At 44.1% G+C, this 19,372-nt stretch overlaps 1 protein-coding gene and 4 pseudogenes across 1 annotated transcript; all 5 read left to right on the forward strand.

Moving 5' to 3' along the window:
* Nucleotides 1–550: 550 nt before the first annotated feature.
* LOC136524544 (uncharacterized) lies at nucleotides 551–1,453 on the forward strand (annotated as a pseudogene).
* Nucleotides 1,454–1,994: 541 nt separating this feature from the next.
* On the forward strand, nucleotides 1,995–2,954 carry LOC136524545 (uncharacterized; annotated as a pseudogene).
* Nucleotides 2,955–3,493: 539 nt separating this feature from the next.
* Nucleotides 3,494–4,455, forward strand: LOC136524546 (uncharacterized; annotated as a pseudogene).
* Nucleotides 4,456–5,062: 607 nt separating this feature from the next.
* LOC136524547 (uncharacterized) lies at nucleotides 5,063–7,237 on the forward strand (annotated as a pseudogene).
* Nucleotides 7,238–11,526: 4,289 nt separating this feature from the next.
* On the forward strand, nucleotides 11,527–13,125 carry LOC136524548 (CRM-domain containing factor CFM3, chloroplastic/mitochondrial-like). Its single transcript, XM_066517874.1, has 4 exons — nucleotides 11,527–12,341; nucleotides 12,575–12,610; nucleotides 12,718–12,807; nucleotides 13,066–13,125. The coding sequence occupies exons 1-4, from the start codon at nucleotides 12,084–12,086 to the stop codon at nucleotides 13,123–13,125; spliced, it is 444 nt and encodes a 147-aa protein (XP_066373971.1). The 5' UTR covers nucleotides 11,527–12,083.
* The last annotated feature ends 6,247 nt before the right edge of the window (nucleotides 13,126–19,372 follow it).

The raw sequence follows: 19,372 nt of genomic DNA on the forward strand, positions 1-19,372 counted from the left end.
AATTTGTTTGACTTTCATGGATATATCTACGTATACAAATTCTCAGCCTTGTTTTGAAAGTCATTGATGGTCCAAGTTTAAATTGTTTTGCTGAATGTTAGTAAACGGGTCGACCATCTATGAGCCAAGCTAGTCTTTATCTTATATACTATTAGTAATTATTAGAGACCCCATAGAAGACTCCTAGCTAAAGTTCATAAAACTTGCCAGGAAAAAAAGGATCCATTATAAAAATCCTTATAATAATGAAAAACATTTAGTTTTAAATTTGGCACATACTATTAATATCATAGTCTATAATAGCCTTGGGCTCTATTGCGTTTTTTATTTGTACAATAATCTGACATGAGGGCCGACAGGTCAAGCCGGCACATAGAAGACCGATAGGAACCTCTCGGCTGTGGTGGCAGGCAGCGGTACTGGTCGGCATCTGGAGGCCGACAGGTTACTGGACGTCGTCATCCCTAAAGCAAATACTCTGTGCAATCCATGGTCACGGACATGATTCAACAGCAGGACCTATGCTGCATGTTGAAGGTATTGCGCAACTATGCTGTTTGAATGTCACGATTCTGAATGTTGAAGCTATTGAGAAGGGCACTAGCACCTATGCTTGCACTATACAATCAGTTATACTTATATAAAAAAATCTCTGCCAAGCAACAATGCTTCATACAAGCACAAAATTAATATTCTGCGCTCAGAGTCAAATACCCCCACGTGGGCAAGGAGTTCTTACCTGACACGGACGCCGGCGCCAGGTCCCTCCAGCTGCCGCCCGCTACGGTCGAGCTGCAGGTGCTGCCGTTCTGGTACGATGTGAGGCCGCCGCGTAGCCACGGCGCCGGCGTCAGCGCCATTCGGGGACACGGTGGTGCGCGAGGACTTCCCGCTCGCCGCCACCGTGTTCCCGTCGCTAGAGGACCTACACATCGGCGAGTGCACGCTCGCTGCCAGTATGAGCATCACGTCGGACACCATGCCTCGCCTCTAACACCTCCGCTTCACCGACGTCTGCGTGAGGACGGATGACACCAAAGCCGCCATCACCGTGCTCGCCGATGACCTAAGGACTCTCCGCATGTCATGCCATTGGTACAGCAAGACTGAATCGCCCACGGAGCCGTTGTAGTTCGTGTGTCACTCGGGCGTCACAACCGTGTTCACCAAATACTCGTTGTTCCCCTTACGCGCACCCAAGCTGGCGGTGTTCGAGTGGTGATGCTGCTATGCTGACGAGGTGCGCATTGAGGCCGTGGGCCGCATCTCCAATGTCGCCATCGAGGTTGAGGCCGGTAGGACGCGCACGCCGACTCCGGTTCGCACGGAACCCAAGTACGTGACAATACAACAACGTGACAAACTTGTGACCGACATCCTTCAAGGGCTTATGCCTGGGCTGCAGCCGCGCACTTGGAAAGATGTCACGAGGTATGTGTATACTCGACTTTAATTTCAGACTGTTATTACACACACAAAAAAAATCTATGACACAAGTAGATAGATCGTAAATTTGTTTGACTTTCATGGATATATCTACATATACAAATTCTCACCCTTGTTTTGAAAGTCATTGATGGTCCAAGTTTAAACTGTTTTGCTAAATGTTAGTAAACGGGTAGAGCATCTATGAGCCAAGCTAGTCTTTATCTTATATACTACTAGTAATTATTAGAGACCCCAGAGAAGACTCCTAGCTAATGTTCATGAAAACTTGCCACCAAAAAAGGGATCAATTCTAAAAATCCTTATAATAATAGAAAACATTTAGTTTTAAATTTGGCACATCCTATTAATATCATAGTCTATAATAGCCATGGGCTCTATTGTGTTTTTTATTTGTACAATAATCTGACATGAGGGCGGACAGGTCAAGCAGGCCCATAGAAGACCGATAGGACACCTCTCGGTTGTGGAGGCAGGCAGCGGTACCGGTCGGCATCTGGAGGGCCAACAGGTTTCGTCATCCCTAAAGCAAGTACTCTGTGCAATCCATGGTCACGGACATGATTCAACAGCAGGACCTGTGCTGCATGTCGAAGGTATTGCGCAACTATGCTGTTTGAAGGTCACGATTCCGAATGTTGATGCTACTGAGAAGGGCTCTAGCACCTATGCCTGCACTATACAATCTGTTATACTTATATAAAAAAAATCTCTGTCAAGCAACAATGCTTCGTACAAGCACAAAAGTAATATTCCGAACTCAGAGTCAAATACCCCCATGTGGGCAAGTTCTTACCTGACGCGGACGCCGGCGCCTGGTCCCTCCAGCTGCCGGCCGCTACGGTCTAGCTGCAGGTGTTGCCCTTCTGGTACGCCGTGAGGCCGCCATGCATCCACGGCGCCGGCGTCGGCGCCCTTCGGGGACACGGTGGTGCGCGAGGACTTCCCGCTCGCCGCCACCGTGTTCCCATCGTTGGAGGACCTGCACATCGGGTGTGCACGCTCGCTGCCAGTATGAGGTCACGTCGGACACCATGCCCCGCCTCAAACACCTCCGCTTAACCGACGTCAGCGTGAGGATGGATGACACCAAAGCCGCCATCACCGTGCTTGCCGATGACCTAAGGACTCTCCGCATGTCATGCCGTTGGTACAGAAAGACTGAATCGCCCACGGAGCCGCTGTAGTTCGTGTGTCACTCGGGCATCACAACCGTGTTCACCAAATACTCGTTGTTCCGCTTATGCGCACCCAAGCTGGCGGTGTTCGAGTGGCAATGCTGCTATGCTGACGAGGTGCGCATTGAGGCCGTGGGCCGCATCTCCAATGTCGCCATCAAGGTTGAGGCTGGTAGGACGCGCACGCCGACTCCGGTTCGCACGGAACCCAAGTACGTGACAATACAACAACGTGACAAACTTGTGACCGACATCCTTCAAGGGCTTATGCCTGGGCTGCAGCCGCGCACTTGGAAAGATGTCACGAGGTATGTGTATACTCGACTTTAATTTCAGACTGTTATTACACACACACAAAAAATCTATGACACAAGTAGATAGATCGTAAATTTGTTTGACTTTCATGGATATATCTACATATACAAATTCTCAGCCTTGTTTTGAAAGTCATTGATGGTCCAAGTTTAAACTGTTTTGCTGAATGTTAGTAAACGGGTAGAGCATCTATGAGCCAAGCTAGTCTTTATCTTATATACTACTAGTAATTATTAGAGACCCCAGAGAAGACTCCTAGCTAATGTTCACGAAAACTTGCCACGAAAAAGAGGATCAATTCTAAAAATCCTTATAATAATAGAAAACATTTAGTTTTAAATTTGGCACATCCTATTAATATCATAGTCTATAATAGCCATGGGCTCTATTGCGTTTTTTATTTGTACAATAATCTGACATGAGGGCGGACAGGTCAAGCAGGCCCATAGAAGACCGATAGGACACCTCTCGGTTGTGGAGGCAGGCAGCGGTACCGGTCGGCATCTGGAGGGCCAACAGGTTTCGTCATCCCTAAAGCAAGTACTCTGCAATCCATGGTCATGGACATGATTCAACAGCAGGACCTGTGCTGCATGTCGAAGGTATTGCGCAACTATGCTGTTTGAAGGTCACGATTCCGAATGTTGATGCTACTGAGAAGGGCTCTAGCACCTATGCCTGCACTATACAATCAGTTATATTTATATAAAAAAATATCTGTCAAGCAACAATGCTTCATACAAGCACAAAATTAATATTCCGAACTCAGAGTCAAATACCCCCACGTGGGCAAGGAGTTCTTACCTGACGCGGACGCAGGCGCCTGGTCCCTCCAGCTGCCGGCCGCTACGGTCGAGCTACAGGTGCTGCCCTTCTGGTACGCCGTGAGGCCGCCACGCATCCACGGCGCCGGCGTCAGCGCCCTTCGGGGACACGGTGGTGCGCGAGGACTTCCCGCTCGCCGCCACCGTGTTCCCATTGCTGGAGGACCTGCACATCGGGAGTGCACGCTCGCTGCCAGTATGAGCGTCACGTCGGACACCATGCCCCGCCTCAAACAGCTCCGCTTAACCGACGTCAGCGTGAGGACAGATGACACCAAAGCCGCCATCACCATGCTCGCCGATGACCTGAGGACTCTACGCATGTCATGCCGTTGGTACAGCAAGACTGAATCGCCATCGGAGCACTGTAGTTGTTGTGTCACTTGGGCGTCACAGTCATGTTCACCAAATACTCGTTGTTCCGCTTACGCGCACCCAAGCTGGCGGTGTTCGAGTGGCGATGCTGCTATGCTGACGAGGTGCGCATTGAGGCCGTGGGCCGCATCTCCGATGTCGCCATCGAGGTTGACGCCGGTAGGACGCGCACGGCGACTCCGATTCGCATGGAACCCAAGTACGTGACAATACAACAGCGTGACAAACTTGTGATCGACATCCTTCAAGGGCTTTTGCCTGGGCTGCAGCCGCGCACTTGGAAAGATGTCACGAGGTATTTGTATACTCGACTTTAATTTCAGACTGTTATTAAACACACAAAAAAAATCTCTGACACAAGTAAATAGGTCATAAATTTGTTTGACTTTCATGGATATATCTACGTAAACAAATTCTCAGCCTTGTTTTGAAAGTCATTGATGGTCCAAGTTTAAATTGTTTTGCTGAATGTTAGTAAACGGGTCGACCATCTATGAGCCAAGCTAGTCTTTATCTTATATACTATTAGTAATTATTAGAGACCCCATAGAAGACTCCTAGCTAAAGTTCATAAAACTTGCCAGGAAAAAAAGGATCCATTATAAAAATCCTTATAATAATGAAAAACATTTAGTTTTAAATTTGGCACATACTATTAATATCATAGTCTATAATAGCCTTGGGCTCTATTGCGTTTTTTATTTGTACAATAATCTGACATGAGGGCCGACAGGTCAAGCCGGCACATAGAAGACCGATAGGAACCTCTCGGCTGTGGTGGCAGGCAGCGGTACTGGTCGGCATCTGGAGGCCGACAGGTTACTGGACGTCGTCATCCCTAAAGCAAATACTCTGTGCAATCCATGGTCACGGACATGATTCAACAGCAGGACCTATGCTGCATGTTGAAGGTATTGCGCAACTATGCTGTTTGAATGTCACGATTCTGAATGTTGAAGCTATTGAGAAGGGCACTAGCACCTATGCTTGCACTATACAATCAGTTATACTTATATAAAAAAATCTCTGCCAAGCAACAATGCTTCATACAAGCACAAAATTAATATTCTGCGCTCAGAGTCAAATACCCCCACGTGGGCAAGGAGTTCTTACCTGACACGGACGCCGGCGCCAGGTCCCTCCAGCTGCCGCCCGCTACGGTCGAGCTGCAGGTGCTGCCGTTCTGGTACGATGTGAGGCCGCCGCGTAGCCACGGCGCCGGCGTCAGCGCCATTCGGGGACACGGTGGTGCGCGAGGACTTCCCGCTCGCCGCCACCGTGTTCCCGTCGCTAGAGGACCTACACATCGGCGAGTGCACGCTCGCTGCCAGTATGAGCATCACGTCGGACACCATGCCTCGCCTCTAACACCTCCGCTTCACCGACGTCTGCGTGAGGACGGATGACACCAAAGCCGCCATCACCATGCTCGCCGATGACCTGAGGACTCTCCGCATGTCATGCCGTCGGCACCGCAAGACTGAATCGCCATCGGAGCCACTGTTGTTCTTGTGTCACTCGGGCGTCATAGCCGTGTTCACCAAATACTCGTTGTTCCGCTTACGCGCACCCAAACTGGCAGTGTTCGAGTGGCGATGCTGCTATGCTGACGAGGTGCGCATTGAGGCCGTGGGTCGCCTCTCCGATGTCGCCATCGAGGTTGACGCCGGTAGGACGCGCACGCCTTCTCCGATTGGCACGGAACCCAAGTATGTGACAATACAACAACGTGACAAACTTGTGACCGACATCCTTCAAGGGCTTATGCCTGGGCTGCAGCCGCGCACTTGGAAAGATGTAACGAGGTATGTATATACTAGACTTTAATTTCAGACTGTTATTACACACAAAAACAAATCTCTGACACAAGTAGATAGGTCGTAAATTTGTTTGACTCTCATGGATATATCTACATATACAAATTCTCAGCCTTGTTTTGAAAGTCATTGATGGTCCAAGTTTAAATTGTTTTGCTGAATGTTAGTAAACGGGTCAACCATCTATGAGCCAAGCTATTCTTTATCTTATATACTATTAGTAATTATTAGAGACCCCAGAGAAGACTCATAGCTAATGTTCATGAAAACTTGCCAGGAAAAAAAGGATCCATTCTAAAAATCCTTATAATAATAAAAAACATTTAGTTTTAAATTTGGCACATACTATTAATATCATAGTCTATAATTGCCATGGGCTCTATTGCGTTTTTTATTTATACAAAAAAATGTCTACCTCCACCATTATAAAAAATGCATAATGTAGACTCCTAAATCTATATCTAATATCTAAATTGCCCACACCTGCTACTATGAAAATAATTTTAAAAAATAGCTCTGTAAATTTCTATCTAAATTGCATACTTCTGCCATGATGAAAGATAATTTAAAATACTCCAAGTTTGTATATAAATTTTCAATCTCTGTCGTTATATAAAATAATGTAAAGTAACACTTGAATTTATATCTAAATTATTTCCATATGCTATTATTAAAGATAATGTAGAGTAATACATTTTATTTGTATCTAAATTATCTACCTATACGTTAAAGTAATTTTATTAGTTCTAGGTATTAAATGTTAATGTCTAATGCTTATATCTCTTACTAAGATTTTAGCACGGGTTGATGGGCTAGTGAATAATCCCTACATTCCCTTTTATAAGGCAGATTGACATGGCACGATCTCCCAATCACACTTTAACCATTTATTTATTTTATATTATATTATTTATATACTTACAAAGTTATGATAATTGGATAGTAGTATATTTAATTATAAATCTACTGCATCGAATTTGTATTAAAAAATTATTAGTCAACTTATTGGTCAAAGGATTTAAAATTTGAATCTTGCCTGTCAAAAAAGAATAGTTTGAATCTGGATATATGTGTGCGTCTTTGAAAAGAGGAACGAGGGGAGTACTCATTAACAGACGTATTTCAAAGAAGCAACTTATATTTGTTTGAGCAATGTTTTGAAAAGTCTAACAAGTACAATGATTAAATAATTTTCCTTCCATTTTACAGGAAATGCATGCAACGTGATGACAGGTGGTTGTGCTTTGAAGACACAACAAGTGCTTACCCTGCTACCGAATGAATTAAAGCATGGAAGTATATGGAACCTGCTCTTCGCGTAGCAGGCGGGATAGATACACATGAGGAATCATACATGCCCCGATGCCCGAATGACTCTGTTCACCTAGGTTTTCACGCACACGCGGGTCCTTTTTAGCGGTTTTACTGGTATATTTGTAAACGCACATTCGTGGTGTGTGTGTGTCTCATATCGCAATTCAAACAAGGAATGAGCTCGAAGTGCATTTGTTTTCCCTCTTTTTAAACGGACGAGCAAGAGTTTTGCCTACTCTTGATGCTATATATCATATTATTATTTTATTTGAGTCTAACATATGTTGGATTCGAGATAATGACTTAACCAAGTGGTTTTGCCCCGTAGCCACATCCTCTAGTTCGGCTGCTGCAGCTTGATCGACTGGGTGGAGGCCTCGACATCGGTACGGATTGCGCTCCTTCAATTTTTTCCATAGCTATGGGGATAAGCAGTGTCACTTGATTTGTAAAGACGGGGATCTCTAGTCTTCTTCTCTTTTTTTGGTTCCTTCTTGTTCCCCAGGTCCCGCCACCGGTGAGCTCTACACCAATGAAATCTATATGTCGACGAGCCTCCATTCTCCCGAGCCACAAGGAGATATTGCGCTAAAATCGCATGTTGCACACGTCTGTTTCAAGTGTTTCATAGGTACATTACAAGTGTTTTATATCGATGTTGTAAAAAATAGATCGGGATGTTGCACATGTTCCAATGGTGTTTCAAGTGTCTGTTCCAAATGTTTCATCTGTTTTCATACGTATGTTGCAAGTGTCTTATCTTCTTATCTATGATGTTACAAAAGTAGATCTGGATATTGCATATACATACATGTTGCAAGCATATGTTTCAAGTGTTCTAGACGTATGTTGCAAGTGTTTCAAATATTCCAGACGTGTGTTACAAGTATTTCATTTAGATGTTGCAAAAATAGATTTTTTGTTGCACATGTTGTTGTGGGATCCACCTTCCACAACCACCTGCTACAACTGTTGGGCCCGCGTGCATGCACGTGGGAGCAGAGGGGGCTCGAGCGGCAAGCGCGAGAAATGGAGCGGGCGTACATCGAGACACGGCCCCCACGTGGGTGCGTGTAGGCGTAGGAAACAGGGCGGCATGGCCCCCACCTGAAATAGGCACAGGCGTGCTAGCAGACGCAGCAGCATGCATACGTGCGGTCGCGGCTCGGGCGTCCGGACGCGAGCTTTCATGCGGACATCCGGCCGCTAGCCTGACCAAAAAAAAAAGCATTTAACGATGAGAAAGGGTATATTGGTGAAAAAATTACAATGAGAAGTTTTATAATGGTTACAAACTTACAATTGTATCGGTACTTTCAGGTACTTTTATTTATTTATTTATTATCTAACCCTTTATTTGAGAGAGATTATTTATAAAATTTAATTTCTGTTATTGATGGTATTACTAGTAACATGATTCCACTGTTCAACCTTGTTTCATTAGTTGTTAGTCTAACTAAAATTTCATTAGTTGGCTCACATTGCTCGATCGGTCGCAGGGTTAAATCTAGTCTGGGACTATAATCTGTGTGCTGTCGTCAACGGAGGAGTCAGGATTTGAAACTTGAGTATTCCCACTTCCATCTTATAAAAAAATTAAAGCCATACGCTTTAAATATTTGGAAAGCAAGGCCAAAATGTCGATTTTTTTTTTGCTTTTTTGGCTAAATTTAGTGGAAATGTTGCATAATGTTGTATTATACATATATAGATAAGTATATACTCATATATACATTAAGGTGTCCCAAAATAGTTAGGTATTCCCGGGAATATCCTTGAATCCACCCTGGCTGTCGTTATGGCTTGGTAATTCATTAGCTGCCCCTTTTGTCAAGCCTGCTGGGAATCCATTCACTTGAGGATTAGCACTAACCTGAGCCCGCCGTCTAACTTCACTACACCACAACACCGCTTCACCGTCAGACATCTGACGCTAAAAATTATATTTGGCGATGGATGATCTGACGCTAAAGATAACTCAGAGACCATCTGACGCTAAATCCTCATTTAGCAATTTGTTGTCTGTCGCTATAGATGTTCATGTTTAGCGTTAGCCCGTCTGTCGCTAAAACCAGATATAGCGTTGATCTGTCCGACGCTAAAAAAATGGGCCCCACCTAGCTCGAGCGCGCCACTTACATTGAGCTCCCGCGCCCAGCTTACATCGACCTCGCGGGCATATTTTAGCCAGCCCCTATGTACAGTGAAAACCATAAATCCACCGCCAGCCGCCCTCTCCCTCTCTTCCCTCTTCCCCCACGCACGCCGCCCTCTCCCTCTCTTCCCCCATGCACGCCGCCGCCCTCTCCCTCTCTTCCTCTCTTCCCCCACGCACGCCGCCCTCACGCACGCCGCCCTCTCCCTCTCTTCCCCCACGCACGCCGCCCTCCTCTCCTAAGGCCGGATCCACGCCGGGGTGACCTCCCTTCAACTTCCTCGGCCGGATCCACGCAGTGGGGGCTGCCTTTCTCTCTCCCTGACTGGATCCGCGGCGTGCCCTTCTCTCTCCCCTTCCATGCTCACGCCAGCCGCCGCACAGCTAGGAGACCGGCGCGACGATGGCCCGAGCAAGCGACGGTAGGAGACGGTGACGCCACCACAGCACCCCTCGCCGGCGCACGCGCGCAGCCGAAGCTGCACGCAGCACCGTCGAGCGGCACCGCCATGGCGCCCTTTGCTGGACACGCACACGCACGCGAGGAGCCTCACGGCGGCGGTGGCAGTTCCTGATGCGCCGGCGGCGAGCTCTCGGACGAGCCCATCGACGCCGTCTTAGGTGAGCACTAGGCCCATTTCTTAATCTTGGGGTTGGGGATTTGGTACGGGATTTGGGGAATTATGATTTAGGGTTCGGAGGTGATTGTTTACATTAGTTATAGTTGATCTAAGGTTTCAATTTAATCTTTTGCAGTGATTGTTCATTCACGCAGATGCCAATCGAGAAGACGTATATGCTTTGTCGTTCCTTACTTCAGCTTCTATACTCCGTGTACTCCAGGTACAACTTTGCTTAGCTTTGGATTTCACAATATTCTGGACAAGTAATATTAAGTATATACCAACATGATATTTGCATGATACGCCTAACAATAACGAATCTATGAAAATGGAATGCCGAAATTTGATATCATACACAGATATCAAACTGTGTTCACCCTAAAGAAATCTTTTATATTGGGCCATCTATGCTTACCAATTTATATATTCATTTGCTATGATGCATGTGTGTGCTCTGATGGGACGGTCCTGACAGCTTAGCCTTAGCTAGGAGGGTATGCAGCATCAGGGGTAATAAAACAAGCCACTACTCGTTATTCCTATCTTTGATCCTGTTCAACCATTAATTCTGATCCATCAATCTGACTTTTAAAAGAGTGTAAATGGCATCTGGGATGGTATTGTGGTGGAACTCATGATCATTCTTCACATTGGCTTAGTATGAACTTATTGCCTGGAGTGGACCTCATCTAGTAATGTGCAGCAGGATTGGTTCACTACAACTTTGGCAAGATTGGTTTCCCCAAACATCATCTATATCCTATACTAGAGACATCAATGCAACTGATTGCATTTCCATGGCAAAGATTGTGTCTCGATCTCTTTTTTGTATATTCATTAGTGTTTCATAACCTAAACCTAAAGTCCTAAACAGCTGGAGCTGGAGTTTTAGTTTGTAGTTAAACTATTCTTCTACCAATTTCCTTGTATAATCCTTATGTCATTACGTGATGAACTATTAAATTAAAATCAAGAGGGTATGACTTACAGTCTTTTATGTAAATAAGGCAGTGCTCATCATCGAAATATGGCAGAGTGCAGATGCATAATTTTAGACAAGTAGTTTCGGGCGTGTTCTTTTCACTTCTTGTTGGTGGCTCTTGTTGGGTTTTAAATCTAGGCTACCCCAACTGTCTTGGGACTAAGAGGCTTTGTTGTTTGTCATAAGTAATATAGGGTCATGTTGCATCTAAGCTTGTGTGGCTAAATTCTTGTACGCATTGTATCATTGGAAGATGCTAGTTATATGATTTGAATCCAACCAATTTCACTTTATTTATGTACAGGCACAGAAAAAGATGGAGAAAGCTGAAAGGGTACTAGGAAAGGTTGAGACAGCCCTGAGGCCAACTGAAGATTCCAGACCTAAAACAATAACGGATGAAGAGAGGTTCATGTTTCGGAAACTTGGTCTAAGGATGAAGGCATTTCTACTCCTCAGTAATTCCTTTGTGTGTGTGTGTGTGTGTTTTTCTTTTGGTGTTGGATTTTTGCACAGTTACTGGGAAACAGTCACCTGAGGACACATATGTCCTGTTACATTTTTAGTCTGTTGCTGTCTCAGATTGCCTGTCTCTTCAACCCTTCATTTTTTTATTCTTAGTTGCTGATGAGCAAAGATACTGAGTCGCATAGATGTTGCACACATTGAGGTATGCACGTTCTATGAAGATGCAGGTCAAATATAAAACAGTTGTAGCACCTACTAAAATGCAGACTTCTACATTCCTAAAATATCAGTTAGAAACGAATGGAGGGAGTAATCTATATTACCTTTCTCAGGGTCATTGGAATATTGGATTCTTCTGATTTTGTAGTGATTGATTGACAAACTATTTGCATTCCTTGCAATTCCTTATTTTTTTTTGGAAGCATTACTGCACCTCTTTGTTTTAATAACCTGACCAATTATATACTGACATGAGATCTAGTGTCCTTAAATGATTCTTGTATCAGTTTCTTTCTTTCTTTCTGTTTTTCTTCATTTTTGACCACTTGCAGGCAGAAGAGGAGTTTTTGATGGCACAACTGAGAACATGCACTTGCACTGGAAGTACAGGGAGCTGGTGAAGATACTAGTGAAAGCAAAGTCTTTTGCAGAAGTGAAGAGGATAGCACTATCACTTGAAGCCGAGAGCGGGGGAATTCTAGTTTCAGTTGACAAAGTCTCCAAAGGCTACGCCATTGTTGTGCTCCAAGGGAAGAACTACCGGCGCCCTTCTACACTCAGACCTAGAAATCTCTTGTCAAAGCGGAAGGCTTTGGCCAGATCCATTGAGCTTCAGAGACATCAGGTACTGTTTTGATTTTGTGGTGGTTTACTCAAAGTTCAGCGCACATATGTTGGGTGTTCCAAAACAAGGGAACAGATTATCCCATGTTCTGTTTTAATCATGGTCATTTATCGGGCATACATTTTTTTCTCCTAATGACAAACCTTCGTTCGTCTTCATCCTTCTTTTTCCTAAACTTAAAATGTTCTCACAATTTAATTTTGTGACATGCCCTGAGTCGGCACTTTGCAAAGCTAAACAGAAAGGTGGAGCAGCTTAAAGCGGAACTGGTGCGTGCAGTAGCCAACCAATTTTTTTTCTTGAGTGAAATGTTATCATATCAATACAAAAATACTTATATGATGCCATTATTTGTATATATATTGATTATTTTCAGGTCCAGATGGAAGACGTGAAGGACCAAGGAGATGAGGAGTTGTACGCCAAACTGGATGCCGCGTATTTGAGCGACGAGGAAGACATGGAGGTGAGCACGATGAACTATCACGGCCACAATAAAAAAATATTATATGTAGAGTCATATTGAGTTTTGAAAATATTTTTTTCCCCGCTATGTTACCATGGTAGTGCACTAGTTTGGGTGGTTTTGATCTTTAAGGAACATACTGAAATAGGAAGAGGAGAAGCAGGACATGATTCCCATCTTTGAAAGATTATTATCTCAATATGTCAGCCTTTATTGTTGTAATTCTGATGAATCAGTGCTATTCCACATGGCATATAGTTCGACCCGATCATGAAAACAACTGGCATGGAAGCTATGCAGTGGCAGATCTATGTATAACCTGTGGGGCCACCTGGCCCCACATGTTTTGCCAAAATACATTTAACCTCCTTCATAAAACCTGCAATTTATATATATGTTAATTGTGTAATTCTTGCATTAATTGACTTAAAATCAACTAACTTGGGCCCACTGTTTTTGAATTCTGGATCTGCCACTGCTATCATTTGATCATGTAAAACATGGAAATTAGTCTAAATCAACATTCTCTTTCTTAAGTTGGTGTGTGACATCTGTAGTAAATATAATTATTATGTTTAATATTTTTTCTAATGAAGCCCATAAAGAAAACAGAGCTAAAGATAAACATACTCTGCTTATAATGGTTTTGGCAATACTAGAGGAAAATACCCATCACCTTCTTGTGTTAGAGGCACTATTTTGGCTTTTCTAACCTGTTATTCATGTTGTATGCTCTTTTTTATGCAAATATTTTTCACACTGACAAACAAATGGAATACAGTGGGGAAGATTTCACAGCGAGTCTCCTTAGTTCATTATCCTAAACCTGAGGAATTGGCTAAACCAAGTTTTGGGAGTCTTACTCCTAGCAGTAAGAAATCTGCAGGTAATTCTTTATTAACATATGTTTTCTTCGCTGATCGCACTTTTCTACTGCTAGCCAAGTTAGGCAGGATATTGCATTGCAGATTACTGGTTGAACTTGGGGTATTTCATGGCTGGCAGTTTAATCTTGTTACCGCTTGGTTTTCTTTTGAAGTTCTTATTATCATAACTGATCAACAAAGGAAAAAGACAAGTCTGGTCCAACTGTATTATCATCTCTGTTAGAAACCGTTAGGCATACTACCTTCTTGATTTATGTTTTCAGTGCTAGTTAGAAAAAAACTGCTCTTTTATCCTTAGAAAAGTAGATACACTATAAGATTATGGTACAGGTATAATTTTTGTTGTGTACACCATCACTGCCAACTCATCTTTCCGCTTTTCCTCGATCTGTATGGTGTTTCAGGAGCTGGAGAAACGGAGAGAAGAACTTGAGGCCTTGTTACTTGCTGAGCGGTCCGAGTTGCTCTGAAGGCTGACCACAGTGATCTAACAAGTTCACTTCCAGTGTAGATAAAGTTTTTTTCCTGACGATAGCATACTGCTTGGTCCGGGCCATGAGTCATTCATCAGAAGTCACTTTGTTGTAGTGTATCTTCTTTAGTTCCTCGGTGAATGTTTGGACTCGTCATAAATGAATCTATTTGTATGAGAAATGTGCACATGAATCTATTTGTATGAGAAATGTGCACAATGATGTTACTTTTGTATTAATTTGCAACCAAATGGCCTTTTATTTTTTTTAAATGCATTTAAATGATCTCGTCAAACCATCTATCGCTAAAAATATTTGTAACTTCAAATTGTCTATCGTTATAGAGTACTGGCAGGCTATCTGTCGCTAAAGAGTAGCAGCAGACTATCTGTCGCTAAAAAAATCAGAGCAACGGACTGTCTGACGCTAAAAGTCCTATCTGATGCTAAAGATATTTAGCGACAGGACTTACAGCGTCTGCAGAAGTCTGTCGCTATAACTTTTTAGCGTTAGACTGTCTGTCGCTGTAGCCGCTTTTAGCGTCAGATCGTCCATCGCTAATTTTGGTGTTGTGGTGTAGTGCTTGGAGAGCCTGAGAGCACAAATAAATCTATCCTTTTTCAAGGAGATCATAATTCTTCTGTGCTGGGCTATCTGGATGACCAGGAACAACAAGAGGCTACCTCGGTCCAAATTGCGGGTTCATCTTCTCCGAAATGAACGCGTTGTCTTATCGCGCCAAAAGAAGCTACTACCCAAGACTACAGGAATGGATAAGCAGTGTCACTTGATTTGTAAAGACGGGGATCTCTAATCTTCTTCTCTTTTTTCGTTCCTTCTCGTTCCCTAGGTCCCGTTTTTCATCCCCCACCCCCTTTTAACTACTTGCTTGTATTAACTTTATATTTACGAAATAAATCACTATAGGGCCTCAGGTCCCCTTCTGTTCTCTTAAAAAAAGACTTGCTAGTGCCTGGACGTCCGATCCAGGGCGCTAGCATCGGACGGTGCTCACACAGCGAGCAAGCGAGCACCCTGCGCGTCGAGCTTGCGAGCGAGCGCCCCAGTAGTAGGCCCGTGCCACCCCGAACGTCGCCCGCACCACCGGCCTCTTCCCACGTGCATCCCATGTGTAACACCTGATCTACTTTTGAAACATTCAGATGCAGCAGTTGCAACATACAAAAGAAGACACATGAGACACTTGAAACAAGCATATGAAATATTTATAAAAACACCTGAAAAACACTAGAAAACCATTGCAAAATATGCAACATCCAGATGAAATATTTGCAACATACATATGAAACACTTGAAATATAACTTGCAACATGCATATATGGAACATCCAGATCTACTTTTGCAACATCCATGTAAAATACTTGCAACATACGTCTGGAACAGATGAAACATTTGGAACATACACTTGAAACATACGTGTATAGCCATTACAACATGTGCAACATCCCTATCTACTTTTGCAACATCGATATACAACACTTGCAACATACCTCTGAAATATCTGAAACACTTGAAACATACTCTTGCAACATGCGCTTTTAACATAGCATCTACTTGCTGCTTGGACGAATGAAGACTCGCGGAGTGGCGCGCAGGGGATGGGGATGATGCCAGCGGGCGGGCGGCTGCGCGGCCTCGGCGAGTGGCTGTGCGGCCACCGACGAGCTGCTGCCCGGCTCCTAGGGACAGGGTGGGCAGGTGCGGTCCCCCGCTATGGGGCCGACAACACTGCCCACGTCGAGCATCCCCGCGCTAGGAAGGTGAGCGGCGCGGTGGAGTCGGTCGCGGAAGACGCATGCTCGCACTGGAAGAAGGCCACGATGGGCGAGGAGAAATGAGGAATTGACATTTTTTATGGAGAAGCTGAGAGTAGGCTTCGTATTAGGCTCCGTAGGCGTCTGAAGGATTGGACGCCTTGAGAAGAGCATTTCTGTTAAAAAAAAGAAAGCACGAGAACAAATCTACCTTGAAAACGACATTGCAGCGCCAAACAGAGCTGACGACGAGCAAGACAGCGGAGGAAGGAGCAGATCGTACCAGCATAAGCTGCCGACGACATCCTCATTGGGATCCTCTCCTTGCTCCAATACAACGAAGCCATGCGAACCGCGTCAGTTTCGAAGAGGTGGGAGCGTCTCGTCACCCTCCTCCGGAACCTGACCTTCTCCATGCCGTCGCGACGCGGACGGTGGCACACTGGCACCCATACCGCTGTAGTCCAAACACTCCAATTGGTCTGCCGAAATAAGGACGTGCTCATGGAGTACCGGGACTGCCGGCACGCCGATGACTTCATGGTGCTCACCAACACACAGAGGCTGCTGGTCCACGATCCACGTCCAGTGCGCCAGGGGTCTGCCGGACAAGGACGTCGGTGCCTGGTCCATCGATCTGGCGTCGGTGACGACAGAGCTGCACTGCACTTGCAGCCGTATTGGTACACGGTGCGGCCGCCGTGCCTCCACAGCGCAATCCTCAGGATGTTGTGGGGGCTGACGGTGCTGTGTCTGGGCTAGGACTTCCTCCTCACCGAGCTCCCGTCGTTGGAAGACCTGGCCATCTCCATGTGCACGCTCGATGCTCCACCTCACTATAACACAACATACTTTTGCCGACACTTTTTATTGTAGGCAAAGGCCACCTTTGCCGACAGATAATCTCCCGCGAAAAGTTTTGCCGACAGTTTAGAAACAGTCGCGCTAGAAGCCGTCGGCGAAACTTTTGCCGACAGTTAACAGAATCGCCGACACTTTATATGTAGGCAAATGCTCTACCTACGCCGACAGTTAAACCTTTGCCGACAGTTGATCCTTTGCCGACAGTTAAGACCTACGCCGACAGTTAATGCCTTTGCCGACAGTTTGTATGTTGGCCAAACCATTTCCAAGGTATTTTACAAACCATACCCTGCAAAAAAAATGGCAAAACTGCATAGATATAATTATAATTAAAATAATTTGACAAATCAACTTTTGCTCATATAGAAGGCATCACATTGAACAAATTCACTTGATTTTTGTATAAATAATATATTAGATCTTCCATACATACACCAACTTGATATATATATATATAGCAGGTCAAGTACATAGAGCCATATAGGTCCAAGATATAGATTAGTCAGTTACATACATATATAGACATAGTACAAGTCTTGTATTAATTGGTTATGACTAAAGCTCCATGGTTGCTGCCACTCCAAAATATGGTTGCTGCCACTCCTTGCTGCCACTCCAAAATATGGTTGCTGCCATATGGTTGCTGCCACTCCATGGTTGCTGCCACTCCAAAATACTTGACACCAGCTTCGTGCACATATGGTTGCTGCCACTCTACAGAACATGTAACAGCTCTTTGATCGAACCTCAAAAGCTTGCCAATCCAAAATACTTGCAACACCACATAGTACCTAACATGAAAAAATGTGAAATATCACTGCAATGTGCTCTGTACATTAACTCCTAATATGAAATACACAGTATGCAAAATTCCAAAATTATGGGACACATTTATATTGCTATGTGTAGATGGCACCTTGAATTGACACATTTATATTACAACAGCTAAGAGGACCTTGAATTGACACATTTATATTGCTATGTTTTCTACTCCATAAGCTCTGTTTTCCTGGCATACTTGCCTCAGATGAGCTACTACTACAAGGGCACTGCAAAGGTGAACTCCTGGAAAGGTGAAGACGCCCATGCAAAATGCATACACCAGCCACAGAAAAGGCACGAAAGCAAATGAAGGGTTGCGATCACCAGGACAGTCAAGTGAAAACTTTAGGCCTTCAGGGGAAAGTCTAACTTAGCCATAGTGCGAAGTCAGAAGATGAGAATCACCATTTTGACATGCATTCACCATCTGCATCATCTTCTATGACTTTGTTCAGATCTTTAGATTACAATTATCAAGTGATTAAACATTATTTATGCTGCCCAATGTGATGTGGCCATGTGGCAGTAGACACTTATGTCTTCCGCTAGCTATTCTACACTAATTTAGTTGGCTATTCGACTATTTGCTTATGTCCTAGATGGCTGGACAAGTCTGAAACTACTTATTGTTTAAGCTTTAGCTTGATAAATTCTTATGTACTGTGTGACTATGTGAGTGGCTGGGTGTCACCTACTCACCTATGTGTTATGTGTATTGTCACTACTATCTACTATGTGACTCCTTATTGCTTCCTGCTGAAAATCCCTTACTTCTTTTGGCAATAATTTGCTTAGCGCTTCTATATGCCTTAGCGCTTCTATAGCAGCCGCTATAGCATGCTTAGTGTTTTTTTTTTCGGAAGGCGCTGCTAAATGCTTTAGCCCGCAATTTAAAACACTGCAACAGACATACACATTTCATGGGTTTGGACTTCAAATGTTAAGTTCCCTAGCTAATAAGTGGAGTTAAAATATGAACAATAACCCACTACCAGTTTGCCATCTTCCTTCCTAGATGCAATCATCAATAAGCAAAAACTATTTCATATTTACACAAAGGAAACGCTTGAATACTGCATACTTGTTCAGCTAGGCGCTAGGAATATCAGTCAAGATTATGCTACTAGCTAGTACTTTCCAAAAAAAAAGTATGCTACTAGTAGAATTGCAATGGCTTGCAAGATAGAAGTGGGTTCTGTGGGAAGCATGACATACTGCAAAACCCCAGCAGGATTCCCCAGGGGATCCTGCTCCTGGATGAAGGCGCATGTTTTCCTTTCTTCTCATGAGTAACATGATGTATGGAGTGTATATATTAGCCTTCCAACTAGGCTATAGATTATGTCATTTATATGGGTTGATTATTAATACTCACAATATGACATTCGCACCTAGTACAGAGCATTGACATGCAGAATATGAAAGATCAGTTGAGCTTCTTTATCATATTCATTGTAAGAAAAGCATCCAGTGTGAACCACAAGATCTCTCAACAGGCCTTTTGTAAGAAGTAGGGAGTCTAGGAACTACCTTTTGTATGAACCACAAGAATGTATTTTCCTTGAAACAGTCAAGTATATTCTTGGTAGTAGTGTCCTAGATGGCTGGACAAGTCTGAAACTACTTATTGTTTAAGCTTTAGCTTGATAAATTCTTATGTACTGTGTGACTATGTGAGTGGCTGGGTGTCACCTACTCACCTATGTGTTATGTGTATTGTCACTACTATCTACTATGTGACTCC

The sequence above is a fragment of the Miscanthus floridulus genome, chromosome 18 (genome assembly GCF_019320115.1).
Source record: "Miscanthus floridulus cultivar M001 chromosome 18, ASM1932011v1, whole genome shotgun sequence".
Classification (NCBI taxonomy): Eukaryota; Viridiplantae; Streptophyta; class Magnoliopsida; order Poales; family Poaceae; genus Miscanthus; species Miscanthus floridulus.